Source organism: Platalea leucorodia (assembly GCF_965183815.1).
Source record: "Platalea leucorodia genome assembly, chromosome: 7".
Classification (NCBI taxonomy): Eukaryota; Metazoa; Chordata; class Aves; order Pelecaniformes; family Threskiornithidae; genus Platalea; species Platalea leucorodia.
The window spans coordinates 50,688,612-50,714,300 of NC_138829.1; the positions used below are offsets into that span (position 1 = coordinate 50,688,612).

At 38.9% G+C, this 25,689-nt stretch overlaps 1 protein-coding gene across 4 annotated transcripts in view; it reads right to left on the reverse strand.

Annotated features, from left to right (window-relative positions):
- Positions 1–13,041: 13,041 nt before the first annotated feature.
- CD44 (CD44 molecule (IN blood group)) overlaps positions 13,042–25,689 on the reverse strand; it is a 61,938-nt gene continuing 49,290 nt past the window's right edge. For 2 of the 4 annotated variants that reach the window (XM_082316690.1, XM_082316689.1), the window contains exons 8-11: positions 24,611–24,796; positions 21,144–21,266; positions 19,608–19,686; positions 13,044–16,564 (exon numbers count right to left, since the gene is read on the reverse strand). In XM_082316690.1, coding sequence (XP_082172816.1) covers positions 16,348–16,564; positions 19,608–19,686; positions 21,144–21,266; positions 24,611–24,796 — 605 coding nt within the window. In that variant the 3' untranslated portion in view covers positions 13,044–16,347. Of the gene's footprint in view, positions 16,565–19,607; positions 19,687–21,143; positions 21,267–24,610; positions 24,797–25,689 lie in introns of all 4 variants that reach the window. The other 2 variants (XM_082316691.1, XM_082316692.1) reach the window with 2 other exon arrangements.

Here is a 25,689-nt window from a genome sequence, read left to right on the forward strand (position 1 = left end):
TTAACATGTATTAGAGGTGGCAACCTTTTCCAGGGGCCTCCTGAAGCATCTTAAGGATGATTTTTTTTTTATGGGATGGAATTGTAGGATATTCAGAGAAGTGGTAGGCAGGTTGTCTTCTCTTTTCTTCAGTCATTGGTATTAGCATATCCAGAACTAACCTGTAGCTAGCTGCTGCTTCTCCCAATTTGCATTCGAAGACATTTTTACCACTGAATTATGTGCTAGAAGTGTGCCTGGAACGGTGTGTAGGTACTCTAAAATGTTCCCTACTCTGAGGGTGCTGGCTCACATCAAGTGAAATTCGCTGTGACTTGGGTGGTAGTTATATCCAAGAATAACATGCAGTGTTTACCCCAGTTTATATCCAGCATTCTTGAGCTGTTTCATGGCACAGCTCGCCCATTAATAGATGACTTTCCATCCTCTTCACTGTAGCATTTCTTAGGAGCAGTCACACCGATTGCTTGCCCTGAAAGTAGCTTTCGAAAACTGGTCCATACACTTTTAGCTGTCATTTGAAACTGTTTAGCAGTTGGAAACAAATCGAAATGCCAGCAACATGTGACTAGGCAGCTCCACAAAATTACATATTGAGAAACACTTAGAATATGCTTACACTTATCCACTTGGGACGTATTGTCCTTTGAAGAGTGTTTCTTTGGATGGAGACTAGGGGAGGAAGGAATGAGATGCTAGAGAAACCCCACCCATATAAGGGAGAATAAATTTAGGTCTTTTGATAGGACTAGAATAGCAGGCTGTGATTTTAAAATAGTAATTCTGTAGATACAGTAACTCAGGGACGTTTCAAAAGATAATTATGATGGTATTTCTCTATTTAAATGTGGATGTGGGAGAAGGAGAAATGTTGGTTTTGGTATACTCCTCTGCTTTTAGCCTGATTGAATATTTAATATAGTGTTACTCCAGTGCAGCACTGTATTTAACCATCAAAAAGCTTTCAATTTCTCTGGGAAAATGTAACTCACTCTTGGCTTACATTTCTCGATTTGCTCATTCCACATGAGGCTGGGTTGCTACTTAACTGAATAAACAGAAACTAACCCAAGGATCAGCCACTTCAGCTAATACAAGGTTCACATTTCATCAGGCAGTGCTCGTTACTGGCCAGTCTCTTTTTAGTTTCACTAGGAGTCTTGCATTAATTTGTGTCTGGCAAATCTTTTGTATTTGTTCGAAGTGCTGGGGTGGCAAATTTAAAGGAAAAGCACAGTGGAAAGTGATTTATTTTCTGTGTAGCTCCTGAACAAATTAGCATTTTTTTTTCTACATTAATCTCATTTTCTGTTCTGTCAGTTCCCCCCACCCTTGTCTGTGCAACTGTGATATCCTTTGCCCTTTGGATTACTGACAGCACACTGGCACATAGAAAAGTCTAGACCATGCAAAGACTCAGCTAATTGCATGCTTAATTAGGTACATGCTTGTGCATTTGCCTTATGCATTTACTGCTGAAGCTAGGTCAGCATTCTCTTAATATCTGTTCATTCAAACTAAAGCACACTGTACTTTAAAACCACAGAAGAGGTGGAGCACTTTGCTACTGAATTTGTTTCTTCATTGCTTCCCTTAGAAGACAAAGGCTGCACCAGCATTGTAAGAAACACGTGTGAGTCTTGTACACGAAGGTGCTTCAAATAGGTAGGGGATAAGCCATTTGCACCGTATTATGGGATGTGCTCCTTCTGTTTGAATAGGTGAGAAACTCAGTATGTCTTTGAAAAACTGTGTTTGCTGTAGTAAAACCTGTGCCTGCAGTGCTCTCACTACATAAAAGCCCCATTGAAATCGATGGGAGTCACAGGCTTCCAGGAAAGGTCAAGTCCCTTCCTGTCTCTGTTAAGTTATAAGACATTTCACAATCCCATCCTAGGCAATAGTCGTCGTCTGCTATTTATAATGACATTGATTCTCACATCCAAAAGATTTCTGCCAAGATGCTTCTTTTTTGCCTAATTGTTTCTGTGCTACAAGTCCAGCAATGTATTTAAAACTCAGAACAAAAATAAGGATCACTATCATTATATTTTTTCCATTTCTTCCCTGAGGTACAGCTGATCTCTATTTCTTTCTCAAAGCACATGGAATTCCAAACTTTGTGCCTCTTTAAAATGTACAAGTAATATAGATTTCTGATTTGTTTTCCATCACTCCCAGAGTCATTAGTTTTCCAGCAGTAGATACTCAGAAGAGCAGACTGTTCATCTGAGAAGCTGTGGCGACAGTGTTTGAACAAATTTATTCTGGCAACTGCCTGGATTTTCTTTGCTTCCTTGCCTTCACTTGTGTTGTTGCAGCCTTGTTGTAGCAACACAGCAGCAATCTCACAAATCCCCAAAACCATAGGCAGTATTAAATCTCACCTCTGACATTCACCTCTGTAATTATCTTTAAAAAGGCTCTGAGCTTTAGCACCAGGCTCAGAAGAATCCTTTTGTGGAGATGTAAAGGTATAACTGTTTCTCATTTCATGAAGTTCCATTTGTTTCTTTTTATTGCTGCATTTGAATTAATTTACAGAAGGATAAATAAAGGCACTTTATAAAAATGTACTGTAATATTATTCTGTTATGAGCCAGAAGAATAACCTTGATTTTGTTTCGGTGACTTCTAAGGCCACGATTAAGATATTTTTCATAGTAGTTATTATGATAGGTGTATGGTCCATTGGAACTCACCTCGTCTGTAATTCACCATGTAAGACTATGTAGAAGCTCCTGTTCCCAGCAGAAAGCACTCTTGGAAAGATGAGTTATTTTCTTCTCTCCAATCATATTGATGACTTTGAAGGAAAAGTATTTGCCCAATTTCCTTTTTCTGAATAATGACATGTAGAGTGTAGCTTCAAGTACTAAAAAAAAAAAAAAAAAAGGAATTGCAATACTGAAGTGTCAAAGAAGGCAGTAAACAAATTGTTGAGCTTCACCATGTTAGTTTTGAAAGTGTTATGTTCTTGCTTACAATTTACCTGAAACAATGTATGTAGTGCATATTCTTTCCAAAGTCATTGGTCTTCCCACATAGCCACCAAGGCTGTGTCTCTCTGTGGTCCTCAGACAAAGCACAGACTCTGCAGTTCTGCACACCTAAGGCAGGACTCCTGGTTAAAGACCCCAGCTACAGTGCCTGGGTACAGCCTGTGCAATGGGTGCCTCCCTCATTTTTTCCTCCTGATCATGTTTGATGTTAAATTGGAATCTGCTGCTATGAATGAGTCAAACCACTGCTGATGCCCAGGCACTGGTAATTCTTTTACTTCTTGTATGAGTGGGCTCCCTGGCACAAGGCTCTGAGGAGCCATCCCTCGCATGTGCCCACCATCCCAGAGACACCTTCCCCTGCTCAGGGGAAACCTGGTGACTTCCCACTACTGGGTTGATACAAATCCTAATGGATAAGGTGGTTGTGCAGTTGCAACTATGAATCTTATGGAAAACCCAGGCTCCAAATATTGAAAAAACCTAGAGCATATGACTGAGCCACTGAGTAGGTCTCTACTAGTCCAGGATGGAAATAACCAACAGGCTAATGCAGGATTTGGGGAGGCAAGAAGACTTGTGAGATTTCTCACTTCACCCAACCTTTGATCCCCTTTCAGTTCTACCTACATTCTGCTGCAGAGCCAATGCTGATCGATGCCAGAGTGTCCAGTCCTTCTAGTCTGATTTTCAAAATTCAGGAGTCCTGCAATTGTTTTTAATGATGCTCTGTGATGCACACCATTACATGAAAGGAAACTGTCATAGGCAGCATCACACAACCTGGATTGTCTGGTACCTGTATATTGCTTTGTACATAAATAGTATAGTTTGCAGGGATTTTTGTATCATTCTTTTCTATTTTTTTTCTACAGTTTTTCAAAGACTGTATGCAAACTGTGTTTACAAATGGATTTTGCAGTCGGTACTGTAGATTATAGCATTTCCATTTTGGTGTTTTGTATGGGCTTGTGAGTCCTTGTGTGCTACAGGTTGTCCTTCCTTCTTAAAGACAATTGCATACACTTCCATCCAACATATCCTTCTCCTTTCTTAAATATATCCTATTTCCTATGATCTGGTGTGAACTCTAGCTTGTAGAATGCATGACGAAAAGATGCATATGTGTTTATAGTGTTAAATATTATATGCTCAATACTGATGTTATTAATTAGTTATTAATACAGGTTTTAGGGGTTTGTACTTGTTCTCTGGAAACTACAGTGTAGACTGAGCTAAATTACTTAGTATCTGTAATTTACAGACACACTAATATTTTCTTATAATATTTTCTATAGGACCGTATAAGGTAGGGGGATAATCCTTTAAAGGTGATCTGTACCTTAGAACAAAACTGGTTTTCTTATAGCATTTAGGATCAATGAAATATTTTTGTGTTATGTTTAGTGATGAATTATAAACAAAGCACAAAATGCAAGAAGCAAATAGGAATTTCAAGATGTCTTTAAATGCTGCAGTTCATTACGGAACAATGTTATAATAATCTGAACAATCTTCTAGATTGACTGTCTTGGGCAATTGTCCCTCATTTTTGTCATTTTTCCTGGTGTTAACTTTGCCAAATCCTGCAGTTCTTTCTTAGGATCTGATCATGTATAATTGACTGACTCAGAATACAGTTTATAGAAAACTGGAGATCCTGGTAGGCAAAAAAATATGATATCAGGTACCCAGTCTGTCTTGCTACAATAGAGTGCATGTAAGTTCAGCCTGTGGAAAGAATTCATGATTTGGCCACCTACTTTTGCCTTCTTGAAAAGGGACCAACAAAACCACCATGGGACCAGTGTAATTGGGTAGCATCCGTACAAATACCTCCTGCTTTCTTATGTATTTTAAAGAGAACAACCACTATATTTTTTTGACGAGGACAACTGAGAGTTGCTTCTCTATTATGGTCATCTGTTCCCATTAGGCAAATAGCTGTTGGCACTAAGGCCATGGCTATGATAATTTCTATTTAATTAACAAGGAACTGTTTTTAGAGGATTAAAAATAAATTAGTATAAATAATCATAACAATTATATCACAAAACATCTTTTATGGCCTACTAGCTCTCGGACTGTGATTCAAAACAAAGCAAGCATTGAATAGCAGGTACTGCTGTCCCAGTGTTACTGACACTGGGTATCTATCTCTTCAACTATTCAGAAATCTATAGGGCCATGTTATTCTGCTGAGGTCTTGGAGACTAAATTTCTACTAGATATACATGTAGGAAGTGTGTTGATATACCCTTGTATTTTAATCTCTTTCTTGTATTTTACATCAGATGTACCAGGTATTATCTTAATAGGAACCGCAGGTAGAGTAGTGCTGAGTTACTAATAGCTATAAAACTTTATTGATACCAGTTTTGACATTTTGTTGAAGCATGATGTCCAGTGCCTCTCTGCACTTCATGTAGATAACGTAGCTATCAACATGTAATTTCAGTGAAATGGTGTATACAGTATGCGTAGCAGTGCTTTAATTTAATTTAATTGGTTTCTGTGTATGGAGCCATAGTAGAAAATTAGACTGTCTTTTAAAATTTTTGTTTTACTTTCTGTTTTTCATTTGTATCTGGATTTGTTTCCTTTTGGCCATTCAACTGATTAGATTCCACACCTTAGTAACTGCTTTATCTGTCTATTATAGAGTATCCTGTTCTGATAACATTCAGAATCATGTATGCAGCCAACTTTTTGTAAATATGTTATTTTTACTTTTCAGCTGTCTAACCAGTGTGGTATATGTTAGTACCTGCATGTGTGTAGTTCCCTGGCAGTGAGTGAAATTGATCCCAGCATAGATTTGCTGCCTTGTGAATGCAGTTGTTATGACATTAAGAATTAATGTTCACCTAGAATGATTAGTTTCTGTTTTGTTTTCTTCTTGTTTGCTTGAAATGTTGCGACTCTCTATGAACAGAAGTTTAGTAAGTCACTGTTTAAATTGGCACAATGAATAAGTGGAAATTCATCTAACTGCATTCCCTCTGGATGCCCTGGCTACTTTTGACTCTTTGTGCATTGTGCATCATTCAGCCCTTAGTCACGTCACAGCATCTCAGGATCCCTCTGAGTCCCTTCCAGTTCCTCCTTGACCACAGACGCCAGCAAAGCAAGTGCAGTCACACAGCTGTGACTGGGCAAGGCTGCAGGCAGCAGAGGCTGCTGGTTCTCTCCAGGGTGCCCAAGAAGTCAAAGTAGGAACCTCTGCTTCACCCCCTTAGCAGGAACAGTCTCTAAGAAAGATGAATACACTCATGGGTGAAGGTGCACTGTTTCTTTCATTGTTAAAAAAGGATATTAATAGTTATTGGAAATAAAATGCAAAGCTAAATGCTTCTCAAGATACTGTGTTTGTTGTACAGGCCTGTTATCACAGAACAGACATATGAACTATATAGTCAGTGGCAAAAATCTTCTGAAATCAGGGATACAGTTCAGATCTGTGAGAAAATAATACCTTTCTGGGGCAAAACCTGAAGGTGAAAGAACTTGGGACAGCAAGAAGAAGCTGGTTCGTTCCTAGATACCCTGGGCCTGGGTCTCAGAAGTATAATCATCCCCTGTAAGTAGAAAGAGATCAAAAGGAGGCTCCAAAGCACAGGAAATATCCGGCTTGGTGAGTCCCATTACGATGCTTCAGCATGAATTGCACACTAAAGTTCTGGGTGCTGCCTATTCATCATCCCTTGCCCCCTTTTAAAAGTGACCAGGGACAAGCTGGAATGTTTTGAGATGTTTCATGTAAAAAGGGTGAAAAGGAAGAGGGATGAGGTTGGTCTTTTCCTTACACTCAAAAAGTTCCCCAGATTTTGAAATGACATACTGTACAGTATCTATAGCACAGTTTGTTTAAAAACTAATGAATGCAGATGATAAAATTTCTCCCAACTCTGGGCTCTGTTCTTGTATATTGTAGTTGGAATGCCTCATAGACTGAGTCTATTTTTGTAGTTCAGGTCCTTTCCTCCTTACAACGATCGATAGTCATTTGCTCTTAATGCTTTCTTACAGTGTGAACTGATTTCTGTAATGTTAACGTATAAAACAAATGACATTCTTTCTGTACTGGAAATAGCCATGAATATAATATTTCACTAAGCATTGTACCTCTTATGTACATATCATCAATAAATGTTGATTCATCATTTTAATGGCTTATATCTGTGAGTTTTAATGTCAGCCTGGGATCAACATGGGAATGCTTTGGGTAGGAGTTTAGATAAAGCAGTCTGATGTGAGAGGCTGCCTATTCTGAAAACTGCAGGCAGGGTAGAATATGGACCCGACTTTGTCGAAGTGTTAGAAATCTCACCCCTCACTGTATCCTCCAAATATTCCAGGGTGCCGGCTACAACTGAGCTCATGTGCCACAAAGGCCAGGATGCACTAACTACAGTTCTTGGCAATGAAGTCTAGAGACGTGGGAAAAGATGTTAGAAGAGTAGGAGGATACAATGCAATGTTTGCAGTCGTTTTAGAAACCTACTTCCCTCCCCTGGCTGCTAAAAAATAAATGTCTTCCTCATAGCCTTTCTAAAAAAATAATAAATAAAGCCTGTATCTGAACCCCTGGAGCACTTTGTAAAGAAATCAACTTGAATTAAGAGATGCTCTTGGAGTGAACCATGGCCCAGAGGACTGGCAGTTGCTAAGTGTGGAGAGAAAGCTCTGACATTTATGCTCAGAGTAGCTCACATTACAGAAATAGAGTAACCAAAAGCCAGGTTGTGAGGTTGAACAGTCTGCACAACCCTGGGCTTATTTCTTACTAATCTAACCAAGGGCAGGATCCACTTGAGAAGTTTCCAAAGAAAATCCAGGCACGGCAGGAAGTGGCTTTGGCAGCACTTCAGTTGGCAGTCTGCCCTCTGAGTCAGTAACGAACCAAGTCCTAATGCGGCACTAGGAAGATCTTTGGGCAAAAGATAAATCTGAGGCCCCGGCTATCTGCTGCCATTTCTGTACCATGTTGCCACTTCCTCTCAGAGGCAGAAACGTCCTGATCTGGCCTCATCAGCAGGTGTTGTTAATAAAAGCACGCTGCTGAAGTAAAATCCCCCCCTTAAGTTTGTTGTGCTCAGGGTTCCGCATCACTCACATATTTTATGTGCACTGTGTACATTCAAATTCCTTCCATAAAAGGCGGGTATTCTTTTGTTACACATAATGCCAAAAAGTTTGAAATGAAAGGCTCGACACTGTGACCTATGCTTGTTGCTTTTTTCAAAGCAATGTTTCTGTGAGAATGACCTAAAAAACCCAACCCATGCAGGAGCCAATTCTGCAATTATATGAAGTTGCCTCTTTTGAAAATCCATACCCCAAAGGCTGATTCTCTAAGCCCTTGCAAGCCCCTTGTGTGCCCCTCTTTTCCATGTCCTCAGCCTTAGAGAAAAAGATTATTTCAGGAGTGTCTTTGTATCTGGAATGTATCCCTCTCTACAGGAAAGCATCTGCTATAAGGTGCTATAAAAGACAGTGAGTCATGAATCATTGACCCATATTAAGAGATATTTCTATATCCCCTCTCAGGCATGAAAGAAAACCTGAGACAACACTTCAGGGCTGCTAAACCTTAAACAGTCTTCTCCTTTGTATTAGATAGTACATGTAAACAGGACAAGGATATGAAAGAAACAGGTGGCCTCAACATACAGTGCTTTAGGATGAAAATGACATTTAAAATGACACTCAGTTGGGCTAGCAAGAGTTATTTGCAGCAAGCACTTATACTGCAAGAATGTACAAATACCCCAGCAGGGTTTAGGGCCACTGCACTGCGGAAGCTCCCCCGAGCTGTGCAGAGCCCTGTGCAGGTGCACAAAGCTGAGGTGGCTTCACAGCCTCAGCAGGCAGCTGTTTGCTGTCTCGCATGGAGAGCATGAAATGAAAGCGCTCTTCTGCTACAGCAGGCACAGGAAGGAAACTAGATTGCATGCAAGATCAGGCCTTGCGGTCATGGTGATGTTAGCAAGGCAGGCAGGTTCTGCAGCGATAAGCAAAATGTGTCTGCGTACACAGATAAATTACAAAGCTGACTGCCGCCTACTGAAACTCACAGGGATGGGATCCAGAGGAACAAGGCCTCACACTGTTTATGGCTCTTCTGTAGTGCAAGGACCAGTATTTAGAAAAGCAACCTACGGTCTGTCTTTCACAGTGTTGTGCTATTCATTCTCACTTGTGACTGAACTAAAAATATGTTTGCCTTTTCCGTAGTCGTTTGTAAGACTGATCTACCTCCATTTGGCTGTTTTCTTACTCGGGTGCCCGAAGGTGCTCCATGGATTGCTCTCCCATAGTCCACTGACACCACTTGAGAAATGCTGCTGTGGATATGTGCAAGAGAGAAAAGACAGCTGACTCCCAACTCTGTGAAGAGGAAAAAGAGGGACCAGGCTAGGAAATTGTCTCAAAATTCATTCCACTGTTTCATCTAGGTTACCAGTATTACCTAAATTGCCAGGATCAAATAAGCTTTGTTAGCTTACTTTTTAGCAGTGACTTTTGAAGGCACTTCTCCATATGAATGAAGATTGCTCTAAAAAAGGCTCCCTGAGGAAGACCCATACCTTTGCAGTTAATCAGCAGCAGGCTGACCCTCTGAGTTGTCTCTGAACCCGGTTTCTCCCATTTTTGACTGGCAGGTAACCAACAGGTAGGCTATATACCTGTCCTTTGCACAGTGGGGGGAAGTTACCCTTCCTGAACAAGGGGTAAGTTTGGTTTTTAAGTCACTAGCTGAACAAGCAAGCATCCTTACCTAGAGTTCATTTCAGACTTTCTCTTGATGAATGAAAGAAATATTAACAAAAGAGCTGCAGGGAAGTACCCAGTAGCTATAAACTTGTCTTCACTGGTCAATCTGATGACCTACTGCTGCAAAACAAAACACGCTTAATTGAGTGGATGATAGTAAAACAGTTTTACAGTAAAACAAACCCCATGTACTTGCACACTAAGGTACAGATAGACAGGCAGCATTTAGACATATGTTGCCAATGCTTGAACAAAGCCAAAACAGCCATTTGTAGATCTGAAAAATAAAATGAACCCAACATACTTTTTCTAGAAATTTGCTGTGAGGCTTGTATCATTGACGGTTGTAGTCCAGAGCACTCGCAGGAAGACTTTTCTCTCCTGTATTGTGCTGTTGTCAGCTGAGATCACTGTGTCTTGGATATGGGGCTCAGCTCAAAAACTCATTCTACAGGCTCAGGCCGAAAGCTGCTGAAAACTGTCTCTCTGAGCTAGGTATGGTAAGGGTGCTGCTAGCAATCTGCATCAGCAACCCTGAACCAGATGCTTGTTATTAAAAACAGTAGGCTGATAAAAAGTGGTGAATATAAACTCAGACTTAACATCCAATCATGAGTCAAAACCTACCCAGTTTATTACTGCTAGTTCTGGGTAAAATGAAAGCGTGGAGTCTTGATTCATGCGAGGAAAATGTGGTCACTGAAAATGATCTAAGCTTTTTTTTTTTTTCAGATTAAGCCATAAAAAAAAAAAAAAGCCTTTTGAGTATGTGGTACCAGAAGCTACATGTACACCAATGACTGCAAGGAAATTTAGATTTAAAGCTAAAACTGTGCTGTAACTAAACCGTTTATACACTGCAACATGGGACTAGTGTGTAGGTCTTAAAACTGACCCCACCCTAACATGGTTGCCTGAGGTGAGGCTTTCAGATGCCAGGTACAAAACTTACAGCCTCTGGAGAAGAGGTGGAAAATGCCTTATCGTATCCTCTTCTGTCCTGGGTTGCTCTGGGAGTTTGAAGGACTTCAGGGCTAACTCAGGAGACCAAGTTGATGTACAGAGCCTCCACTGCCTATGAGCCATATGCTGATTTTCCACTGCCGGCCTACATGCCCTTAACGTCAACTGTGCCATTGGTATTGCTTACAAGGCAGCCTCTTGCCTCAGCTTCAGCACCAGGAGAAAGCTGCTGTTGAGCTAAAGTCTGAGTTAGGTGGATGTTTCAGAGTGAGACTTTTTCCCTAATATTCTAAAAAATGCTTGAGGGTTTTCTGATAGATGCACTTACATTTATGTCAGATCTTATTTGAATTGACAAATCCTATTTTACTGTAAATTTACACAGACATTTTTTTCCAGTGGGAAAGAAATTACTTGTAAGAATTTCATTTTAGTACAAAGAGAAAGCTATATTATGTATTAGGCATGGTGAATCTTTCAAAAAAAATAAAAAGAATTTTGCACAGCTAGATCTTCTACCTGGGATATTAAAACTAGGTAAAACTACATCTATTTCTGAAAACAAAAAATAGTCATCTTCTCATTTGACAGTCTTTGTGGACTTGTTTTGATCCAAAACTTCATAATTTTAGTATTTTTCTTTTTTTCTGAAAGAAAACACAAAACTAATGACATTCACATCAATGTTCAATGTACAGATTTGCGTGGCAAAGAATGTATGAAAATGTGTTTCATGCATCCACTTGTTCATCCAAAACCATTTTGCCTGAAGAGTAAGAAGTTTTAATAAAAAAGTTTGAGACTCCTTGAAGATGTCGCTCAGGCAAAACCTTTCTAAAGCTTGCTGGAACCATCCAGACAAAATTGAAAGATGACTGTATTCAAAGCATATGTAAAGATTTCACTGCCTCTGCTTTACTTGCACTTTAACAATAATCAGCTCCTTTGAGGTCAGAAGGGCTTCTTTGATGATGGATTCACTTCTTCAATTTCAACTTTTCAAAAACCTGTGCAGCAGCATGTTTCACCTATGTGAAGATCCGTGTAAGTCTGGTACTTTGAAAACAGGAAGATGAGCAAGAAGACAAATGTTCTCGAAATCTTGCTGTTGCTAACCTTACTCCAAATGGGTGAGACAGGGAAGACAAAAAGTACAGTCTCTGTGCTGTACAAAAGACAGTGTTACTCATCTTTGCTAAATTTGTGCTTTGCCTCTCATTTCTCATCGCCACAGCTGCTTGCTCTCAGCATGGTGTTGGTGGATGCCGCGTGCAGCATGGCATAGTAATAACGAGAAATAAGCTACCAGGGGAAACTTCTTCAAAATCAGTTTGCAAATGAGATGGTGAAGGTAGAGGATGACTTGGAGGTGGGGGGTTCACAGGAAAAGGCCAATTCTTTTTTCCTTCTCAGAGCTGTGAAACATTCAAGTGCCAAAGTCCTGGGGGTGTTGAAGGGACTTTCCTAGTAGTAGCACAGAAATTTCACTCTTTTACTTCCTCTCCCGGTGACTGCATCCTCCCTCCATCCCTAATCCTCTGGAGCTCCCACCCCCAAAATGCCTTTGCACAATTCTTGCCCCCTGTAAGTAATGAGAGTTTTTGTCACCCACTCCCACACAGCTGGAACTGCACCCCAAGGAACAGCACAGCGCTTTTCCTGCCACCTTTTTGTCCTTTTCTCCTCCACAGAGGAAAACTAGTCAGTACCTGTGGTTAACCAAAGGGTTTGTATTTGACCAATCAAATCTCTTGCAACCAGAGAAGTCAGAAACTTGAATTGTTTAATAAGGCTAAGAAATAATGATTGGCTAATGGCCTAATATAGCATAAAATAAACCCATTAACTGCTGGCTTACAAAATATCCCGGTATCCGTGTATGCTCAGGCAGAACACAGTTGTCAGAGGATTTAATTTCTTTCCTTCATCTACAAAAAGAGTAATTAGGACCAGCCCTAACCAGGATGATATACCAACCTCTGTCCCTGGCCAGCATTGTTTCTATGTGCTAAAGAGACTCAGTAATTGTCTCCTAGGAAGATTCCAGGCAATATGCTTCAAACTACTTAGTACAGAGGCTGTTGTTGTTGACAAAGGACACACAAAAGACATCCCTATCACATGAAAAACATTGTGTAGTAATATAATTTTGGAACTGATGTTGTGGAAAGGGTTTAAAACATCCATACAGGTAGACATGATGGCCACATATCCTTTCTCTGCTTTAATCAGACATTCCTTGTTTGGTCTTCAAGGATCTTCAAGAAAATACAGGTGAAACAATGACCCCAGATTGTTTGATGAAAGTATTACATTCTCATAAAACATACGATCTCTGTCTTAAATATGCTTACTGCTTTAGACAGTATTTCCATGAGAGAGGTGGTCTGGATTACATTTATTTAATACTGTTTAAGACAAAGGAATAATACAAGCTGATCCCGAGGTCTGTTACATGTCCAGCCTGGTCTCCTCAGCATTTTTGAGAGAGATACTCATTCTTCGAAGGCCCAAGGGCAGACCAAGACCCAACTTGTCTCTCAGCACCCTGAAGGAAGGGCTGGATCTTGCTGGGCTCTGCGCTCTCCCAAATGCCATTGGTTCAGTGAGCCAGGAACGGCCTTCAAGATCTTACTGGGTTGATCTTAAATTGGAGGAAGTTGCCGCCTTCTAGCTGAGTTAATCGCTAACTCCCAGAGCATCTGGGGAGCCTATGGGAGGCTGGCAGAGCAGACAAGGTCACACAGCATTCAGCTGAGCCTGGCTTAGAGTTTGCAAGCAGAAAAAATGACCCCTGGCTCACCAGTACTAAACATGACGATCCTGCTGAATTCTTCTCTGCCACTAATAATGCCGGTCTAACTTTTTATCCTCAATGTGGAAACAAGTTTAGTTTTGGAAGCTTATTTTACAGTTCAATGTGTTTTTAGCAATACTGTTTCTAGTTACAATTTAGAGATGAACTTTTCTTTCATTCTGATTAATCTGTTAAATAAATATGCAAATATCAAATGCTTTATATAAAAAAATACATACACACAACAAACAACCCCTCAAATAATAAAAACCAAGATTAATAAAAATATGTCCTATATTACACATATGAAATGGCCATCTGGTTTTGAAACTATAATGAAACTCAATTACACAAGAATCACATGACATAATCTAAAAAGAATCAGCATATATAAAATAATGACATTGCCTCTGTAAAGAGAACTTGAGCATCTCCCTATTTAAAAATGTGAAAAGAAGCGAACGAGTGTTGTCTGTGCATTTATAGCTACTGAACATTAGATAAATTAGGAAGGAGTTTGTAGATTTCTCCATTAAACATCTGAATAGGGAGATGAATAACATGCCACAGCCTTTTTTTTTTTTTTTAAAGAAAAATTTAGCCTTCAAGACAATGAAATATCTGCTTTTGATTGAGACCTATATTCAATTAGGATTTAAAGAGAGGAATAATTCTTACTCTGTATCTCCATACTTAAGGAAATGAGTACATAACACCAGTTTAAAGACAGCCTTCAACAGATCATTTTGATTTATAATGACAAATAGAAAAGCTTGCTTAAAAACACTAAAGGAATTAAAAAAAAATCAATGTGCAGAGTCAACAGACTTACCACTACACAGTTCAATATTAAAATATATTAAAGGACTGAGAAGTTTGACAGTGGACCACACGTACTGATACTGTAAATCACCATGATCCCATTAGCTTTAGCTTGTTTGAACATCTTTGGACCACGAGCTCTGTGAGTGTTCATAGATGAAACATGCTGCCCTACATAAAGTCAGAAGACACCCTATGTGTACTTTAAAATCACACCTCATCTCGGGACCTTTTGCCCAGGTGTAAATTGCCCCTGAGAAGATCTGCCTGCAGATACCAGGGCACTGAGCAATTTGACGAAACACACGGGAAACTGCTGGAGGGCTGTGACTGAGAAACGTAATCAACTTTATGTTCCAGTAAAGATCAGTGCTAGCTAACGTTAGTATTTAGCTAACTGCATACTCACCCTCCAAATTGCTTCAGATGGAGAACATAAAATAACATGCTTTAGCAGAACAGTTTCAAAGACAGGTGCTATGGTCAGTGAACAGGAACACTTGAATAACCCTGCTACAGGACATTCCCCATCCCACAACTGACACAGACCACTGGTTGCAATTACCTGAGAGTATTTTTACTTGCATTTTTTTGAGGCAGGCCAATTAGAAGTTACCACTTTCCCTCCATTCCAGTACCCTTTCTTAAAAATGGCACAGACGACTGATAGTAAATAATTTTCTTTCTGACAATTCATATCAATATAATGCACAGCATCATAGCTTAATACAAGTACTTTACATAATAGACATAAGAACAAAACAAAAGCATATAACAATGCAGCTGCAGCTATTTTACTATATTACACAGCTGGGAGAGTTTCCTTTAATTTTCTTTGATCTTTTCTGTAGAATTTGAACTTCTGGTACCAATAAGCAAGCAATGTTTCTTTTGGTATTTTTAAAAAGCAGAGGAAAAATGGTGCATGAAATAGAATTCAGAGGAAGTGAGCGAGATCTAGAAAGATAACTTTTAAAATGTCTGCAAAGTGGTGTAACATAATAGTTACACGGGAAACAAGTTTTGTGAGGCTCAGCATCTCCTAAGTAAAATGGAGCAGAAGAAGACAGAGACCTATTCTTCAGGAATAAAATACTGTCATCTTCCCTAATGATCTCCAATTGCTTGATCTGTGCATGTACGATAGAGCTGAGGTCATTCTGTTTTATTCATTTTCCTAACTGACTCATTAAAAACATGCACAAACTGTGACCAATGAAGGAGGGAGGGGGAAGAGCAACGAACACCTCAGAAACTCAAGGATAATTGTACAGATTGTTAGGATAATAAAGTACAGAACTTTATTATGTGTCAGCTCATGTTTTCATCTGTTTATTCCCCCTTCCAAAAAGACTTGCTGTATGCCCATAGACTTTTAAACATAGAGATAAATAAATTTTGTCCTTCTGGGTTTCCCTCATTGCAGACCAAGCCATAGATCATTATAAAATGTCACTGTTTGTTTATACTGGCAGACTCTGAATGCACCTACCGCTCTTCCTTGCTGGAAGGCATTTCTGCTGGATTCAGATATTTTAGACATTGTATAGAAGGCTTTTTTGGTTTAGACTTGATTTTTGCTCTTGACATTTGTTCCTCACTTACTCTTGTACCATGGCAAGTTTAGTACCTTAAATGCCTGTAAGACGGAGTGACTGGATACTTCTGTAGCTCTGCAGAGTGAAGACCCTCCATCTAGGGAACAATGATGTAAACTTGTATCCCTCCTAACACCTAGGACACAGTGAGCGTCCTCTGTGTAGGAACTGGGAACTGAAAACATTAAGTAATTCTTGGGGGCTTATTTCAGAAAGCAAATGTCAATTTTGTAACTCAGACATCATTTTAAAGTGATTAAAAATGAATAAATCTTATGTTTAGTTATGTTCAGAAGACATCAGTAGCACAGTGCATCTGTAAATTCCTGTCCAAGTTCCACGTGATTTTGATTTCCCCAGCTCTGGTCTACTTGGCAACTCAGTACCATTACACTCCACTCTTCATGTCAAGTTCCTGATGATTTTGTGTTTCATTAACGGTCAGGAATTCATCACATGCTCCTGTTTGGTCATTTGACTGTTCTTTATGAACCAAGTGCACCATTTCTTGTGATTTGCTGGCATCTCCATTTAATCCACTCGTCTTCCTGTCCTCCACTGCCCCTTTTCCATTGTTAATCACTAGCTTTTTCTTCTGCCCACATCTAGAAAGAAATAAAAAGAAAACAAATACTATAAATGGAGACTAACAGAAATAAGAAAAAAATTGAAAGTCAATATTTAGGAAAAGGTGCTTGGAAATGAAACTTGTGTCTGCCAGTGCATACTTACACAACGCAAAGTGTAAAGTTTCTCCATATTGCATATTTTATTTTGGAAAGCATCCACCATTATATGCATAAAATTCGGCAGGAGCTCACTAATTCGATTTGTATCTATCATTACTACAGATAGGAATAACATTCATTACTGAAAGCTAGAAAAGATTTTCTAACAAACATTTGTATATATCCACATTTATGAGCTTTGTATATAACACACTCTAAGGACAGTGAAGTTGTATTTTAAAGTGCTTTCTTCTTAATTGAATCATATTTTGCCTGAATGACTAATTTGGCAGTTCAATTATACTATTATCCTTCTGAAATATTACTTTTTTCATGCTTACTGACTGATAGATGAGGGTTATTTTATCCAGAGTAGCTCAGTTCACTGTGATGATGTTACACACACCCTTGGGAATGATTCCTGCTCTGCAGCCATGAAATGCTGAAAGAGGCCAGCGAGGAGCTGTGGAGCTCCACAGCCTCTTGAAAGAGCAGCTCAGAGTGTCTTTCCTAACTTGATGGTCAGGCTGGGCAGCATCTTCTGTTGGACCCCGGAAGGAGATCCTAACACTTTTTACAACAGGCACCAGACAGAGGCAATCTTCTTTGCAACAGGAGGAATAACTAACTAACTAACTGGGACCACATAGAACCTTGACCATTTGGGGTTTTGGGTAAGATAACCTACACCAACACGAATTTAAAAAAAAAAAAAAAAGAAAAGAAAAAGAAAAAGGAAATTCTATAGCCAAGCAATTTGCTATTTACTGAGAAGGCCCAATTGCTTGTTTGAAATGCTTGAAATCTCTGCCATACTGACATCCTAACTAGAAAGGCTAAATCTATTGATTTCTGAATCAGGAAGTTAACTACCTTGAAACTAAGGCCTACACTTCATTAGGCTTTTTCAGACAACCTGAATGAGACTGAAACTGGAGATGCTGCAGTTAGCATTCATTTAAAAAATGGTTTAACTGACAGCATTACACAAATAAAAACACAGTTCGTTCTCACTTTTTAAATAAATTAATGCTTGAAATGTTATCAACTTACTGCTCAGCTAGCACTGAAATGTTCAATACTCCTTTCTCAGCTATCCAGTTTTCTCATAGCACTGCTGCAGTGTTAGTTTTGGATTTGTTGGCATTCACGTTCAGTATGCTGACTGCATAGCAACTACCTCTCTGTGAATTTTCAGCATATTAGCACTTATCAGAATAGATGAAGAAAGGATTCTTGACTTATTCATGTTATCATTTGGATCCTGCTAAAGCGAAAGAAAAAATTCCACTTGTTTCAAGCATATGAGGGTATGTCCCTGCTTCAAAAAGTTTCCGTCACAGTGATTAACACATTGACACACCCATTAACACAGGGTCTAATCCATGCATTGGTACACATACGTGCACCCACATGCACTTTCTTTCTTTGTGACTCACTCCCAGTTGCATGGAAGCTCTAAGTAAAATGTATCGTTTCCATTAATGGTATCTAGGGCATAATTTACAGCTCAGAGATTGTTTCATTTCTTGTCAGATGCAATCAACAATTAGCCATAGTGGCCCTGTTTGTCTGTTCCTATGGTGACTCTGGGTTAAGAGGGAGGAAACTGGCAGTCTGTACTTTTACAGGCATAACAGAGTAACATATAAATCAATAAGCTGTGCCATTCAGGTTGTGTAACTCCAGAACCACTTCACAGAAAGAAAGTTGTAGAGTTTTCTGTCTCACCATATGCTTGATAGCTTTCTTATTTCAACAGGTCTCTAATAATACTATCAGAGAAGCACTGATATTGTGGATACAGTCACAGGGCAAACATACCAGGTGGCATCTCGCTACTGACTTCAGCAAAACTGTATCAGTTTACCCTGTCTGACAATTTGGCATTTAGCTTGCACTGTTTTGTCTCGTAGAAGCCTTCCACATTGTGGGCAGGGAGTGCCTGGGTTGCTCCCTCACCACGGTGGCAGTGCTTTATTCTAGCACCCATGCCATGCTTTGGAGGACCTTGACACTATTTCACAGAAGCATTAACAAGTGCTTTCCTGCAAACAGTAGACTAGGAAAAAATTTGCTCACTGCTTCCTGAACAAAAATCTCCACATATTATATGGTTACTCTGATAAAAAAAGTTCAAGTTCAACTTTCAAGTGGAAAATAGTTACTCTGTTAAAGGGTTCAACTTTAATATTCAAGTAGCCAAAAGCTGTTTAAGACAATTGAGAAGTAACCTCAGAACAGTCCCCAGAGAAAAGAAAGGGTTAAGAACATTATAGCCTATCCTTTAGGCTAGAGTTTTTTCAAATTTCCTGGCTAACTTTGCACAGATCACTGCAACTTTCTATTCCTCAGCTTTTTCCTCTGTAAAGTCGAGTAAATAAAGCTATTGAGTGCTCTGATAGCAATGTTAGAATATATCCCTGTGACTGTCAGCTGTGAGACTGCCTTTTGTTTGGAAGGAACAAATTAATCCTGTGGCAGCAATTGTCTAATACAGCCCTTCACAGACAACACTGTTAATGGTAGAGGATTATACTCAGCTCATCCTGTGGTTGTTACTGTTTATGTCCATCTCACATAGTTTTCACTCTCAGTGGACAAGATTTTCCTATTAATAAGTAACAGATAAAGAATAATTAATTCTCTGTGATCTATATACAGTTAGTTTCCATCTACAAGTAAAGACCAAATGGTTTATACAGTTACTGACTTCTTGTGGTTCCACGTGAGTGAGAAGGCTGATGCATGACCTGTGCAGGACATGGTGACCTGGGCCCTCACACCCCAAGTCACAGAGCTTTGTAGAGGAAGCTCTTTTCTGTGTTATGCTACTGTGCTTTTTCATGAAACTTTGAAGCCTCTAGATGAAGAAAATAGCAAGGCAGTGTGTTTTGAAAAAGTAAAGGGGCTACCTTACCTTCTCCGACTGTTAACAGCAATGCACACTGCAAGAATCAACGCAAGTGCCACAAGAGCAGCAACTACAATCAGCCATTCTGTGGGGACAGTTGAGGGAAGGAGAGCGTGTTAACATATCTCATATAGTTTTGCTGTTTCACAGAACTGCAAGAACACAAGCTCTTTTACGTTCTTTAAACTATCAGACTTTTTTCCTAGCTTGCATGAATGTTTGTTTGTTTTACAACATGCTTCTGTGCAAATTGAATACATATTGTCATCGTTCAGCTATTCACAGACCAACTCAGATGAAATACCCCATCACTGTCAGCACTGTACTTTGGTGGGCACAGGTGAAGAGGAGTTGTATCACTGATTTACTCCAAGAGCAAATGAAAAGGCTTAGCAATGACACACCTGAAATCCCAGGCACAAAAGCAGGATGACTTTCAGGTAGAGTGAAATGTTTGTTTTTTCATTTAAAATCTTACTTTAAGGGGCATTTTTGGGCCAACCTCTAAAAAAAAAAACCAAAAAAAAAAAACCCTACAAAACTGGAAGGAACCCTAAGAGGTCGTATCAGCTGCATTTCAATTCAGTGAAACAAGGTCAATAAGAAAATGGCTGAGGAATATTCCATTTGCTCTTAACATTTTTAGTAAAGGAGATTTCACAACCTTCCCAGTAGCATATTCTTTACGCTGTACTACTATTATAGACAGAAATCCTCTCCTAAGAGCTAACTCCTTTATTTTGTTTGTTTGAAACAAGTTTCCCTTGTTTCACAAGTCTCCTATGTTTCATTTGATACAAATTACTTCTTCTAATTAGTTAATTATTATTACTCCATGGTGAAAAACTGACAAGCATTCCTTTTGGAGCGTACTCTTCTCATATCTCTCTTCAGTTTTCTCTGAAAATGATGAATTCTTCAAAAGGTGCTTCAGAGGTTACCTTTCCAAAATTTTTTTGTGCTCTTCTCTGTTTTTTTTTTTTTTTTTTTTTTTTCTATGTGATTAATGCAATGCCTTGAACTGAACGCAGAGCTTCAGCTCTGGACTTGCTAGACCTAAGTAGAGTGGGATAATTACTTCCTCTGTTTTAAAACTGACTTTACCGTTAATATGTCCCAGAATATATTTGCATTCTTTTGCAATTGTACCATGGTGTTGGCTTCTTTCTATTCTATTTTAATCCACAAGCCCTATTCTGCAACACTTGTCTCAGCTATAATTTTCACTGAACATTCTCATGGATATGATACTTTGCATATACCTTTACTGAATTTTGCCTGATTTCATATCAATTTATAAAGGTTATTTGGATCTTAATCCTGTTCTCCAAATGCATGATTTCTCTCATCTTGTTATTGCAGGAAATGTATATGAGTTACAATATGCTCCATTTTTCAGACTACTAGTGAAAATGCTGAGTATTATCTGATTCAGAACAAAGCCTGAACAACTGTACTTGACCTACATTTTCATCTCTTTCTTCAGTTCATATTAATACAATTCTGTGCTCAAATTTCTAAAACATGACTTCAAAAACCTACCTGGTACCTGGGCCAGCCTTGGTTGTGAAACTATTTTTGTGGTTGTGGTCTCTCCAGGGAAAGTAGTGGATTCATAATGTCCCTTGTGTGGTCCTTGATTACCATATATACTGGAGGTAGATCCTAAAGAACAAAACTATCCGTTAGGCCAAATATGCTTAGTGAACAATGAGGTACAAAGACTATGACTTTCACAATTAAAAAAACATATTCTAGAAAGTTCATGCTGAGGTCATTAAAAAGTATTTATACTGAAAACTATTACATAGACTATAATCATCATACTCGTCTGAATTATGGCTAGTTTTAGTATTTTGAGTAACAAAACTCATGGTTTTCCCCTCTTGTCGCTCATATATTCAAGTTTTGATTATGTTATACTTTTGTGAACCAAAATGCAATTATAATTGCCAAGAAATTGTCTGGAGAAAATGTGAATGTTGGCAATGTTTTGAAGAGGTTTTTGTCATACAAGTCAAATATCTTGTCTGTTCCATGGGGAAAAGAGAATGAGAAAAGAAGAGACAGAGAGAGAGAGAAAGAACTTTACTTTTTAATTTAAACCTAAAATGACCAGTATGGAGAAACTTTGAAACTTTCAAACTTTTGAATTTTGAAATTTTGAAACTTTTAATTTTATTCCTACACAGGGTAAAACTGAATTTCTAAAATTCTAATGCTTTCATAAAATAGAAGGATAGTTCTCTGAATGGTTTTAAATTTCATAGCTATGTATAGAGTGGGAATTTAAAAATTAAAAATATTTTTCCTAATATAAAAAATGCTCTCTGTAAACTTAGAGGTGGAACTCCTTGTCCTTTTTAATAAGTTGCGTAATTTGGTTCTAAGATGATATTAGATCTTAAATCAAAATGCATACTTCCAGCCTCAAGTATTTGCTATGCTGGCCATACCGCTTGAACTTTTATGCAATTACATTTATGGCCCACACTGTTGCCATATGGGTATCCCAAGTCTAAAGTTATCAGCAGACTATAGATATTCATTTGGGACTACTACATTATCACTACAAAAAAGATATTACAGATCTCCACCTCTCTGAATTCTTCCAGACTCTAATAGAGCAAATTAAGCACTTACTCTAATCAGCTGTAAAGTTCTTTTTCTTTAACACACATTTCAACTCATTTCTAGCCAGCCTTTCTGATCTCATTTCCTAATAGCAGCTGCCAAATACAAAACTGAGAAGCATGTTTTTTCGCTCTGTTAAACTTAGCCAGCAAGTAGCTCATGAATCTTCCAGATGTTTTCATTATTTTTATTGACAAGAAACTTATTGACTGATGAGTTGTTTTGTGCTATCTCACCAAAAAGGACACAGCACTAATTCAGCAACTAAAGGTCCTGATCTAGCCTTCAAGAAAGCTGACCAAGAGGAACATACTCGTCTACCCCACATCTCAACAGATTTTTTTTAAGGTGCTTTATTTCATCCTTGAGAAATGCCAGAGCTTTTCCACCACAAAGCCCCTTAGAAAGGCATGCAGACATTTATGAAAATTTGTGCGCTTAGAGAACTGATACATTCACCCTTCCCCTCCCCTGAGCACTGAGAATAAGAAGCAGGATTCAGTCACGTCCCCTGCTGTTCTGGCTCTGGGGAGGTGCTTGCAAGTGGCAGTGAGGCATCCTCAAAAGCTCTCTACATTTCATTTTGATGACATACTAAATTTTTTTTTGGACAGTTATATTTTGGATTTCTCAGTGGACTGATTTGTTATTCCATGGACACTTGAATGACAGATCAGTCATTAGTGTGATGTCAGACCACAGCTTAAACATTGCTGTGGAGAAAAAGCAAGTGAAAGGAAGTAGTATAGTACATCAAGACATTCATTTGTTCAGAGAAAGCCTTTGACAATAGTCTGCCAATACATTCATGAATCTTTTCCATTCCATTCCAGCTATATGGGGCAATGTTACAAATTAATGAACGCTTCAATAAACAAACTTTTTTATGATGATGATAGTGTCCTAGTAATTCCATTGTACTCTGTTTTTAAAAAGCACCAAGAGAAGATAAATGAAAAAAAGGAAGAGTTTGGGGAATATGGTCTTATGAGCCTTTGCCAGGGCACTGACAATGCAAAGATCTGACACAGACATTCACCTTGAAAATGATCTTCAAACCAGTTCTTACAGGTTTTATGTGCTCAAAACAGAAAGGTAGCAAACATTTTTTCATAGTGTGTCATGTCTGCACATAAAATTAAGGAGGCAGGTTGGATTAATTAAATGAATAGGACAGCAAAAGTCAAGAAATAAGTTTGTTGTAGTAGGAAACCATTATTAAAAAGAATTTATTTTTCCAATAGAATTCTATTAAATTCATATTTTACATTTATATTGCTATGTCTATGTCAAAATACTATAACATAGGCAATTTTGATAGGGTTGATTTTACTGGGTTTATATAAAAACTATAAAAAAAAAAAGTAGTCCAAATTCTACCTGACAATGTATGAATTAACATTAATTAATTAATTAATATCAGAATTCTCTTTAAAGTGTTTGCTGTATAATGCTATAAAAATATAGGTACATAATCTTTCTTATGTGCAAAGAATGTCCACAGAGCACTGGCCAAAATCCACCCTGGGATGGTTCCACTAACTTCCAAGAAAGTGCATGAAAATAATATTTGGATTACTGTGTGTCAGAAGTAGCATTTGGAAAAAAACTTACTGTTGGGATGATTATTTGTATGGAAACTACATTTGGGAATAAGAAAAAGTCCCTTCATTTCCTGTACTATTAGCATGTGATCACACAAACAAAAAAAGAACGGCTACCTGTAGTGTAATAAGTAAACACTGTTACTGTTAACTGCACTATATCTATCAGAAGAATAATCCTTTAAAAAAAAAGTTTTTTAAAAGTGAAATGTCAGTTACAGCCCAGTAACAATTAATTAATTAATAAATATAATTAATCACTGGCAAGATACCAACAGCAAATACACCTAGAAAAAAAAGGTTTCACAGAGAATGACCTTTCTTTTGATACATGTTCAACTAATGTAGAGGGAATACGGATGGGAGAAAAAGTGACAGACCGTTAAAAGTGTTGCATAGCTATCATTTGTGCCCAGCAAAAAAAGAAAGACAAAATGCTGTCACGTATCTATGGGCATGAGGAGAAAGTTCACACTTGTTCACTTTAATAGTTGTGTTGCCACATACAGGTAAGAGAATATAAGAAAAGGTTATTTGCAAAACACTATTTTCAGGCTTTTAGCAAATGTCCTCTGCTTTGCACAGGAAGAGGTTCCCTTTAATGATATCTTATAAGCAGGTTATAAACAATAATAAAAATCAAAAAGGAAATCATAATATGACAATAATTTACAATTATGGTTAGTACACATGTTTTTGGACGATTGCCATTCTCCAAAATAATAACTGACTGAGGGATAAATGAAAATGCTCGTGATTTGTAGTTCTTACTAGTAGGAAGAGGGGTCTGCAGTTGGTTAAGATGATCTTCAGCATCTGGAAATACTCCAGGTATCCAATTGACATGGGAACCATCTGTGGTGTTTGCTTGTTCACTTTCACTTCCAGGCAGAGTGCTAGGTGCCAGTGGCTCCTTGGTTGCTTTCTCTCGGTTAACATCATCCACGGACTCTGTGACTGCCATGACGACGGCATGATCAGCTTTAAAAGTGAGCACTCACAAAACCACCACCCACATTATTTCCCTCTTTCCTGTACCACAGCAAGCCAGAAAGCACATCCATCTTCCTTATTCAAAGCACGGAAGGAGAGAAGATATGAGGGCCTCCCCTTCTTCTTCCACACTGTCACTGGCTTCTGAGAGACCCTTAAGCACCACATATATGCTCACCATTTTAGAGGGTGACATTGGCTACATATACAGATCCCAGTGACAGATGGAGAGGGAAGACCTTCAGAAGAAGAGACCACAGCAGCAACAACCTGACCCTGTAACTCAGGAGTGAGTGGCCGTACTGCAGCCAGATCTGTGGCAGTCTTGCCTGGCAATCCACCGGTGAGGAGGAGTAAGGAATTGAAGGCAGAATTTATGGGACATAACCCTTCTATGATTGCCCTGCCCACACCACCGGGACAGCAGTCCCTGGTGATGGTGCTGCTGCTGAGTCACAGGAGCCAGCCATCTGATTAACCCACCAGAGCACCTCCACCACACCAATCATGGTGCCAAAGCATATCAAGCCTGATCCCACTGATGCACAAGAGAGGAAGATGGGGCTGGGGATTCAGAATCACCACAGTGCGTGTCTTGCAGAACAGTCAGGAGGCCACCCAGAAACATGCTTCAGCAAAGGACAGAAACCACCAAGTGTACCAGCAAGGAGTCCCTTATGCCTTGTCCAGAGGGTAACTCTGTCAACAGCACAGGTCCCACAATGGATTTTTGCACTGCAAGTCCACACCGAGAATGTAGACCCCCAGGATGAGAAAGATAGGGAAAGGAGTAAATTTCAGAAGAAATAATGTCTCATTTCGCACCAAGCATGAGAAATGAGTATGATCCATTATTC